General features: G+C 45.9%; 1 protein-coding gene across 1 annotated transcript in view; it reads right to left on the reverse strand.

The window, feature by feature from the left end:
* Positions 1-11405, reverse strand: part of LOC307025125 (C-terminal-binding protein 2-like) — a 91082-nt gene that overhangs the window by 5904 nt on the left and 73773 nt on the right. The window contains 3 exon segments of the mRNA XM_079659721.1: positions 458-588; positions 2508-2722; positions 10048-10254. Of these exon segments, the coding sequence (XP_079515847.1) occupies positions 458-588; positions 2508-2722; positions 10048-10254 (553 nt within the window).

The raw sequence follows: 11405 nt of genomic DNA on the forward strand, positions 1-11405 counted from the left end.
TGTACAATCCCCTTCAGTTAGGCTCACATTTCAGAGGGTTTAAGCACTGTGAAGCATGTACGGCTAATTTTTAACAAACTTAAAAGGACAAACTCTTCGTTGCACTCAACCATCTCCCTGCACTTTGAGATGTATTAAGTTTCGTCTGACGGGAATAAAGGAAGCTCTCTGAATTCCATTACATTCAAGGCCATGAAAGAGCATTTCACAGAGTATGAGAGGTCTTTAACTCTTCATAAGTCTGCCATTGTTTCTGTCTGCCTATCTGTCTCTTCAGCGGTGTGTAATGTGTTGCTTTCTTTTCCTTCATCCGTCTCTATAAGTAAAGCAGTCTGATTAGTGTGTGTGTGTGTGTGTGTGTGTGTCTGTGTCTGTGTCTGTGTCTGTGTGTGTGTGTGTGTGTGTGTGTGTGTGTGTGTGTGTGTGTGTGTGTGTGTGTGTGTGTGTGTAGACTTACGTGAAGGGCTCCGTCTCATGTACGTCCAAGGCGGCTCCACGTATCCTCCCCTCCTTTAACGCCTGGGCCAGAGCTTTCTCATCCACTAGGCCCCCCCGCGCAGTGTTCACCAAGAATGCACCCTGACGCATCTGCAGTGACACATACATCCAAACAAATGAACCCAGACATACAGCCGGTTATTTACAGAAACATTGCAAGAATTGGCTGTTTTTAAATGTCTGTCAGCCCAGCAGTAATCTGTTTGATCTAAAGCAGGACATCAATCTGGATTGGATGCCTGCATTTAAGGGTCTTTACAGATATTACATTGGACATAAATTGAGAAGGAAAATGAAATCGGTGACACCTTTGTTGTGCCTGACACTTAAAAGATCTAGGAGACAGACAGCACCTGGGAAAATACTGTCAGATGTGGGATAGAGAGCAGCCTTTATCCGAAAGCAATAGATGAAATGAAGGATGAGGGGTGAGCTGGAAGATGAAGCAGCACCACCACCCCTCTCTGCTTGTGGGGGTAAAAAAGAAAAAGGCACAACAAAAAGTGTATGAAAAAATCAAATGAATATGCTTAGAAGCAAGTAATCCCTTAATCTTGACAAAAGCTGAAATCCAGGGGCATAAAAAGCCTTTACGCTGGCAGGCAGTCTTTTATTAGGCATTGGTGGGTTTTGACACACACAGAAACACACAAACATGTACACACACACACACACACACACACACACACACACACAAACATGTATACACACACACACACACACACACACACGTTTCCACATTAGAAGCTGGGAGCGACTGCCAAGATTTTTGGTGAGGGGAAGAGGGGAAAGTGTTCTTTCATTGCAGCACTTAAGAGGCAGCTGAGAATCATAAGCTTTGAAAAAGACACACGGTTAGCTAGGTTAGGCTATTACCCCACAGCCACTCCTCGCATGCTGCAACTCACAGAACTGCAGGAAGAATGGCCCCCGAGAGGCGAAACAAAGAGAAATCACAGTGAGAGGTGACACTGGGAGAAGTTGACAGAAGGGAAACACTTCTTCTCCAACAGTTCCCCGGGTCCCCTGCAGGTGTCGCCCCGGGCAACGCCTCGGAGTGCAGATATTGACTCAGAGAACAGCCCTCTCAGCTCGCAGAGCTCTCACCCCCCGCTGCGCAGTCTAGTCGATATATTTGCTGTAGCCGTGGGCTGGCGCTAATTGCATTTGACAGAGCAAAGGAATGAATTTGTGTCCAGCTTTGGTGGAGCTTAAGATAAAGAGCAGGGAATGTGCAGGCAGGAAGGCTTTTCCCTCTCTTCCCCCGTCTCTCTTTCTACCAGCTGTAATGCTCTTTAGGACAGCCTGCAGCCTGATGGAGTAATAATACACCAGCAGCTCTGCTTGTCTACCTGAGATACAGCACCGCATTAAGCCCAGGTCAGGTCACAGCTGTGCAGTGGGGCGTTGGACACGTGTGCGTGCGGCAGAGGTGGGAAGTAGTGGAGTACAAATACTTTGTTACTGTACTTAAGTACATTTTTCTGGTATCAGTACTTTACTCCAGTACTTATATTTCTGATGACTTTTGACATTTTTAACACTAATACCTGTACTTTCTACTTCTTACATTTTCAAAACAGGCTGGTTACTTTAGTTTTAATCTGTGTTTGGTGGCGTGATCATTATTATTTAGAGTCATTGCGTGCCTATTGATCTTAACACGATCCGTGGATCCTTCATTTCCTGGTCTTCTCTAAAGGAGAGGGACCAATGAAAACGTTGTCATGTTGCCGTTGTTCAGCATCGAAACATTCATTAGCTAACAATGACATTATTGTTCTATTTACATAAAGTGAGGTCAGTTACTCTCTAAAACAGATGGTAGTTATGGGTACTTGTTACTTTAAGTACATTTCGAAGCCCATGCTTCTTTACTTTTACTTGAGTAAAGACGTTGAGTCAGTACTTCTACTTTTACCAGAGTATTTTTAAACATGAGTATCTGTTCTTCGACTTGAGTAAAGGATGTGTGTACTTTTTGCCATCTCTGGCGTGTGCTAACGTACCTGTTTGATGGTGAAGTCGTTGATGAGGTGGTGGTTGTGCTCGTTCAGGTTGCAGTGCAGGGACACGCAGTCGCTCTGGTACAGCAGGTCCTGCAGGGTGTAGACGCGCTGCACCCCCAGGGAGCGCTCCAGCCCGTCCTGCAGGTACGGGTCGTAGAACAGCACGTTGAAGCCGAAGACTTTGGCCCGCACCGCCACCGCCTGGCCCGAACGACCTGAGGACACACAATTAACATTTCAGGTGAAGAGATTAGATGACGTCATTAGCCAGAGCAGAGATCTCAACCTTCCTTGAACAGCTGTCACAAACTGCATTTAGTATGACTATTACTAAAACTATTATGATTTTAACTGGCATATTTACTTTATAATGAGCACTTTCCCTCGTAAATAAACCAATAAGTACAAATAAATGTATGATTCTACTCTCCCTTTTTGAGGAAATGTATTTGTTGATAGTCTGTTCTTCACATATCATAATGATCACTAAACAATGCTCTCAACATCATTTATTTTAAATACATAATGATAATGAAAGAGAAAAACTATTAACCAAAAAGACAATTTAACTTTAGAAAAAGTGTCAATCTTTATCTATGACCTCATTTGGTCAACATAAACAAATAAAGTTTTCCATTGCAAAAATCACTTTTGATATTCCATTTCCATTTGATTGATTGCTGTGCTCGGACATCCTGTTCGACATAAATGATATCCAAGTAGAGAGACTATTAGAAATAATGAGAGATTTTGTGTTGGAAAGAAAATGATTCATGAGCGATGAGTGCTGAGTGGTGGAATCAAGATGGAGAAATAATTTGGCAGGAAGAGGACAGTGTGAGGGAGCTGGTTCCTAGTGGAGGCTGTGAGACAGTGAATCAGGCCCAATCCCAAACCACGCCTTACACCCTACTCCTACCCCTCCGTGACGGAGTGACACTCGCAGCTCAACGAGGCTCCCTCCTGTCAGATGGAGGGAGTAAATACAGCAGCAAGCTTTGGGACAAGCTCCCCTCTCTCCGGCAGAAACAGGAAATGCCGTAACTGTATGTAACAACGGTTCTATTTCTTCCCTACTGACCTCCAGAGGCGGTGCTTTAGCACTGGATATGTCCATCGCGCGCATGCGCAGCACGAGTACCAATAACAACCAAGTCACCTCTGACCCACGTGACACCGGCTATATCTGCCGGTGTCGTCAAAGGATCTGTTCCTCATCTTCTCGCTGCGCAAGAGTACCGTGGCTACATTCTTGTAGCCTACAGCGTTCAGTTTGAACGTTTGATCTGAGGGATTCCTCTGCATGCAGCTGGCCACGTGCAGCTTCACGACTGATTCAGTCGGAGCCGCGGGTCGTTGACTCGGCTGTGCAGAGCCTCGATGGACAGGTTTGTGTCAACTTTGTTGGTGATGGCTGTGTCCCCGCACCCTCTCCCAGCTAAGTTGTCCTGATTGCTGTCTTGTTTATTGTTTGGCTTAGACTTTCTGTTGACGACAGTGTTCCCGCTTCCTCTCCCATAAAGTTGCCCTTATTGTTCTCTTTTGTACTTTCTGCCTGTGGTGCCCGAGCCATCATTAGCATTTTGAGTTTCCAGCTTTAGCTGCATTTCTCGTTTTATTTAGTTAGCAGTAGCGTGGCTCAGCCTAACTATATTGTTGTTATTTACGGCTCCTAGTACTAGACTCCTAGCACTAGCATGGGTTAGATGCAGAGAACAATCTTCACTGTGTGTGCTGTGTACTCTGCATGTGTGGACATTAAAGAGGGTTTCATCCCTCCCAATTATATTATTATAATATTATTGCTAGTGTGCAGCCGTTGGGCTGACACTTTTAAGCACTGGCCATGGTTACTACTGTAACTACGGCCATGGTTACTACTGTAACTACGGTTCTATGCCGTGTAAGCACTGGCCATTACTACTCAATGGCTTCGGACTTTGGCTTTGGACTTGAGGGCATGCCTACTTCCACGTGCCGATTGCATCTCACCACCGGAAGTTCTTGAGGTTTGCCTTTCAGGGCCGACACTATCAGTTCCGGGTGCTTCCCTTTGGTCTCTCCCTCTCTCCAAGGGTGTTCACCAGGGCCGAGGCAGCAGCTTTTGCACCCCTGGGGGCGCGGGGTGTGTAGGTTCTGCCGTATTTAGACGATTGGCTGGTTCTGCTTTTATCTCACGTAGCACGGTTGGGTCTAACAGTAACAGAGGGAAGAGTTGCTTGGACCCTTCCCAACAGGTTACTTACCTGGGGATGGTCCTAGATTCGGCCGCCATGAGGGCCTACCTGTCATCTCGTCGTGTGGACGATATTTTCCACCTTCTTTCGATCTTCAGGCTGGGCAAGATGGTGCCTTACATTCAGTTCCTCCGGCTCTTGGGCGGACTGACTGCTGCCTCAGCCATTTTGCCCTTAGGCCTGCTGTCGCTGCGCCCCATGCAAATGTTGCTGCACAGGCAAAGAAGAGTCAGGGTGTCTCAGCGGTGCCTCTACTCTCTGTCCCACTGGAGGGACAGGGCCTATCTTTTGATGGGATGGCTCAGGGGCGCCATCCCATCCCGTCTGGAGTCTGTCACTGCAGATGCATGTCTCTCAGGGTGGGGTGCAGTGTGGCAGGGCAGGACTGTTCAGGGTCAGTGGTCTGCCCAGGAGGGTGCACGCCATGTCAATGTGCTAGAACTTCGGGCTTACACACTTTTGACCCCAACTGGGGGGCAAGCATGTGCTTGTTCCTTCGAACAACATGCCCACTGTTGCCCAGACTGCAGTCCCTTCTAGATAGTGGACGTTCTCAATCCACTTTGAGATTTTAGGTGGCTGCTATTCCTGCCCGACATGTTCGGGTCAACGGCGCCACGGTGGGGTGCCACAGGTTGGTGTCCCTCTTCCTTAGAGGGGCTTTACGGCAGCGTCCCCCTAGCAGCCTGAGGGCTCCGGCTCGGGAACTGCTGCTTTATGGTTTATCATCTCCTCCCTTTGAGCCCCTGGCCCAGGTGGGGCTTAAGTGGCTGTCCACAAAGGCAGCATTTCTGCTTGCCATAACCTCAGGGAAGCGAGTTGGGGAGTTGCATGCCCTCGCCGTGAGCGATACAGGCCTGAGGTGGGACTCTCAGGTATTGCCCTTTGGGCAAATGTGGCGTTCCTGCCAAGGTGCTTCCATAAACCCACTTCAATCAGCCTGTCCAGCGTATATCGATGCTACTGCCTGTATACGGCAGTCGGAGCAGCTCTTCGTTTGCCATGGCGGCACTAAAAGAGGTTGTGCCCTCTAAACAGCGGCTGGCCCACTGGGTTGTCGATACCATCTCACATGCCTATGGGGCCAGTGGCCACCCCCTGCCATCAGGGCTGAGATGCCACTCTACAAGGAGCATCTCAACATCTTGGGCTGCCCTGAGAGGGGTGCCCCTGTAGACCATCTGCACCGCGGCGTCGTGGGTGTCTTCTGGCACATTCTCCAGGTTTTATCGGGTTAATGTAGCCACTCCCCATCCTTTGGGCGTGGTCCTTTTGCCGAGCTCTGCTGCTGCGAGTAAATGGTAAATGGTAAATGGACTGTACTTATATAGTGCTTTATCCAGTCTTTACGAGCCCTTTACATACTACATGTCATTCACCCATTCACACCCATTCATACAGAGCAGTACCACTTGCTCTAGGGCCTAACATTCACACTCATTCACACACCATTGGCCATGCCATCGGGAGCAACTCAGGGTTAAGTATCTTGCCCAAGGATACATGGACATGTTGACTGCATGGGCTGGGATCGAACCCACAACCTTCTGGTTGAAAGACGACCGCACTCCCTCGCATCCACAGTCGCCCTTTGTGTGTCAGTAGTGAGCAAGGGCTTGGATTATTCATGACATGGTTGGTATATAAGTCATCCAGGGACCGCCTCTGGCGGTCAGTAGAGACGAAATAGAACGATAGTTATGTCTGTAACTACGGTTCTATGAGTCCTGGATGACCGCCAGAGTATCCTGTCACTCAGAATTTGTGTGTGCTCGCGAGAAGATTCTGGGAACAGATCCTCTGACGACACCGGCAGATATAGCCGGTGTCACGTGGGTCACAGGTGACCCAAAAATATGAGGTTATCATGAGGTTGTTAACATTGCAATTTATCAGCGGATGTTTGCAGGAAGTGTTTGTACACAGCTTGTTTCCTGACGGACACACACAGCATTGAGTCCGGTGAGGTAGGGCAGCACGTGAAGTCAGCACCGATGCAGACTCAGTTTGAGGGCTTGATAGCCCACTCCCCCTCAACACTTGTTGGTTTGGAACAGCACTTAATGTGGCGGACCCTTCTGGCTCACGCACAAACGGAGGGGTAGTGTGTAGTAGGGCAACCTTTTTTACGATGAGAGCTACTTAAAAAAAATAAAACAAGTCGTGAGCTACTTTTACTCCTCTTTTTTTTGTTTTTTGCAGTGCATATATCTATCACATTTTAACATTATTATATGCTTACCTTTAAACTTTGTGTGCTGTTTGGGTCGGTGGGACCCGCTGTATGCAATTTAATTATTTTAACCTGCTTTATTTGGGGGTGGACCTCACATCCTCTAGGGGGTTCCGGGGGCATGCACCCCCGGGAAGATTTTTTATTCTAAATGTTGAAGTTAAATGGATCAATCTGGTGCACAATATGAATTTATGGATACAGCTCTCAGTCTCAACTCTCATATGAAAGGGAGCTGTATACTTTTCAATAATCCAAAATTCTTTAGAATATGATCACAACCAATAACAAATCATTTAAACTTGTTTATTCTTATCTTACGTTACCTAGTTAGCATTCTTTCTTTTTCTCTATGCATATTTTACGAATCACTCCCCTTTTAAACAGTTTTTTTTCCTGTCCTATAGTACACATTGGAATGATTTCTTACTTTATTTTTTACAACTATATTAAATAGATAAAGGTGTGCTCTCTCTAGCTCTCTCGCTCGCTCATAGAGGCTGTGTGCTCCTCCGTGGCGATGACGGCTTGCGTTAAAAATCAATAAACAACATATTTGTAAAGTGGGGGGACACAAACGGGATTTCGAAAAGTGGGGTGGACATGTCTCCTTCTGTCCCCAGTGGAAATTACGCCATGCGTATGTATGCGTCAAGTGCAATAAATATATGCAAGTTGCAACACACACACAGTGAAACTCTGCCCCTCATGTGTTGTATAGGCTGGCATGACTAGGCTGTGTTCAATGGGGCTGATGTGCTCTGTAGATTCTGCCAGAAGGAGAATCACGGTCAAACTCCTTATGAAGCGGTGAGGTGCCGCTCCACGTTGCTTTTCTTCCCGACTGTAACGTTGGTCCCGCAAATCAAGCAAGAACGTGATTGGTCGATATTAATTGTGGAGGAGGGGTGTTAGATAGATATAGAGTTGTAGTAAGTAGATAGGGTTCGCTATGATTGAGGTTTCGTTTATGCATAGGGTAGATTATTTTAAATTACATTTCCTTTTTTTAGTGTATTTTTTACATTTTGGATTTGCTTGGCGAGCTACTTCTTGAGGGCTTGCGAGCTACCGGTAGACCCATGGTGTAGGGGTAGGGGGTAGGGCGTGGTTTGGGATTGGGCCTCAGAGTTTAAAGCCTCTTCTCTGTCTCACGGCCGGTTGGTGTGTAGGCTGAGCATGATGGAGGTTTGGAGGTTGTTACTGGTGAAAAGGATTGAGAAGGCCCTCCAAAGTCCTCTCTTTGTGATTATTACGTTCTGCTCTGAGGCTCCAGGAGAATCAGAGTGAGACTTAAGAGACTGCAGCATAGACTCCTTATAACACTGAAGCAATCACTCAGTCTCTGCGTTTCCATGATGCTGATGGATTACAATCAACCTTATGATTACCATACAAATCAAGCTTCTTGAAAGTACTTCATCTTTTGTTTTTTTGCTTCACTTTTTACAAATTATTCCCTTTATTTCAGAGATGTTTTGACGGACGGGGCACAAGCAATGCAGCTGCTTGTTGTTAGAGCAGATTAAAAAAGTGATAGAGATATCAGCAGCATGGGAATTTGTTTGAAACGATCCTCGCCAACTTGTGGCTGCAGAACAATCTGATTTACAAAAGCTGCTAGGGTGAGATCTTAGTTTCTTCTAGAAAGTCATTCTTCTCCTGCCTGCAAGATTGTAGGAAAAATGCTGCAAAGTGGCAGATTTAGAGGGAAATTGCATCATTTGGCTAAACCAGCTGTTTACAATCGATGTTTTCTTTATCTCTAAATATCCCAAATTATGTTCTGTAGCTCTCGAAACTAAAAAGAAAACATTGACAATATGTGTTGAAATTTCCTTTCCTTTATTCTGTTTCATGGTGTAAATATATTGGTAAAGCAATTCCTACAGCAAAATTCCTACAATATTGTTCGAATATATATATATTTGATAAAAAATAAGAAATATTTGTTCATCTCTATATCGCTTATAGGGATTTCATTATACCAGTGATGTTTGATCAACACGTTTCATTGGGCCAATCGAATGGCTCGTTACAATAGTCCAATCGAATAGCTCTTTTCAAAAGTCTGGCATGACATGTACTTGAAGTACTCCTGAGTCTATTTTCGCCCGAGAGCCATTTTTTTTTTTTGGGGTGTTTGCAGTCTCAGTTTGACTGTATGTGCGGAATAAATACAAACATCACCAGGAGGCCTTTGCTCTCCACCTCCTGCTGACAATGGACATTGTTTTGAATGAAGACCGCTTGAGCCAGAAAAGACCCGGAGAGAAGGCTGGAGGTGGAAGATTCAGGGAGGAAAAGATACAAGGGGGGGTATTCTCCCTGCCAGGACCTGCTGTTTGGGCACAGTAAGTTTAGGACGCTGTCTGGGGCCTGTAAGGGGGGAGGAGGCAGTGTGTGTGTGTGTGTGTGTGTGTGTGTGTGTGTGTGTGTGTGTGTGTGTGTGTGTGTGTGTGTGTGTGTGTGTGTGTGTGTGTGTGTGTGTGTGTGTGTGTGTGTGTGTGTGTGTGTGTGTGTGTGTGTGTGTGTGTGTGTGCAGAGATAAGGTGGCACTTTGGAAAGGCTTTTGAGAACACAAAGCATCTGTCGGCACACTAATGTTGGGACAGGCTGGAATGATGCACAAACACACAACAATTGGCTTTAAAAACAGGTGCAGGGAGAAAAAGAGGACAAACTAAAAAAAAAAATACACACAGGCAGAATCCAGACTACCATGAGGGGCCTGATTATGGCAGGGCAAGGTGTTGAGGGACCGCGGTGACAGAGAAGAAGAGCGGAAAAACAGAAGAAGAGAGAATAATGAGATATAATGGTGAGCATTAGAGCGGTGGATGAGAGAACTGTGTGGCAGAGAGAAGGAAAGCCAGCCCGTAGGGAGGCCAAACAGACAACCTTGAGATAATCTGTGGGACGGGCAGAGGGAGGAAAATAACCTTATCAGGGCAGGAAAACAGAAGGCCCGCTGAGCGGTGAGAGGATATGAAAACACAGTGAAGGGCAGGGGAAGGGAGTGGGAAAGATCACAAAGGAAATAAGTAAATACAGCAGAAATTACACTAACCGAAGCCGATGAGGCCGAGGGTTTCGCCACGGATACGGGCGGCGCCGGACGCCACCTCGCGGATCTGCTCCACACTCTGGACCCGCGTGCCTTCCCGGAGAGCCTGGTAGAGCCAGGTGTTTCGCCGGTACAGGTTGAGGATGTGGCATAGGGTGGAGTCTGCTGTCTCCTCCACAGCTGCCGAGGGAATGTTACACACAGCAATGCCTGGACAAAGAACAACACACACACAAAGCAGAACAGTTACAAATGAGTTAAAAAAGCCTTAAAATCCATATCATAATTTTAATAACTGCAGTGTTTCACCAATAATATCCTGCATCATATTTGTTACTGGAAATTATATATATATTTTTTTTTTAACTTTTTAATAGCTTTTTTTTTTTCTGAAATATTTTGGACTGTTTATTTCTAGTATCATAATTTCTCTTATGTACATTGCCTTGTTTTTTATGGTGCTGCAACAAAAACATTTCCCGAATTGGGATCAATAAAGTACTTATCTATCCATCTATCTATCTATCAATAGAGAATGTGAGAATAATATCAGTCATTTCAGGTCAGTAAAATAAAGATGGAACATACATGTACATTTGGTTACTTCCACTTCTACATAGAAGCATCACATTGAGTGAATTATTCCTGAGCAAACTTTTGTGCACACGCATAATAAAGCAAGTTAACTTTGTTACCTTTAGAGTATTCAAACTTCTGACCCCGTGGTATTACCTCGCCTATCCTCCAGCTACACAAAGATTTCCATTAACGACACTTAAGCACTTGTGCCTGCCCTCGCTCTCCTCTAATGTCCTCATCCCACTCTGTATCTCAGAGTAACAACACAGCCGTCTATGGACTGGAAGAAATAGCAAGAGCAATCAATGACCCTTTTTCTTCTCCCTGAGAACAGCCGCCATATCAGCGACGCCTTCTCCAGGCACGATAGCTTTTTGACTCCTGCGTTGCGAGGCAGAGCGCCTTCGGTGAGTGGGTGGCAGTTAGACACAGTATCTGGTATTGGCAGGAAAATGGCAGCTTTGTCAACTGTAAGGGCTGTTTGAGCCACCAGCCTGCTGATGTAAGCCTGGGTGGGGGTACAGAGAGAAGACTCAACTCTCCTCTCGCTGCGTGTCTCTGCCTTTCTGTCTCTTTGAACATTCTGGCTCACAGTGGGATGTCCATAATCCATTTAAAGGAAGAAACAGTAAACCTGCTGTCCACATCCATGGAACAGTTATACATACAGCACGAGAGACAATGTAAATCGAATCCCTTACAAGGTCTCCAATCATGCAAAATGCACTTTTCGATGTCTTTTATACATAAATGTGGGTCCCCGGTGTGTCAGGGAACTCACA

This window comes from Notothenia rossii (genome assembly GCF_949606895.1).
Source record: "Notothenia rossii genome assembly, chromosome: 11".
Lineage (NCBI taxonomy): Eukaryota > Metazoa > Chordata > Actinopteri > Perciformes > Nototheniidae > Notothenia > Notothenia rossii.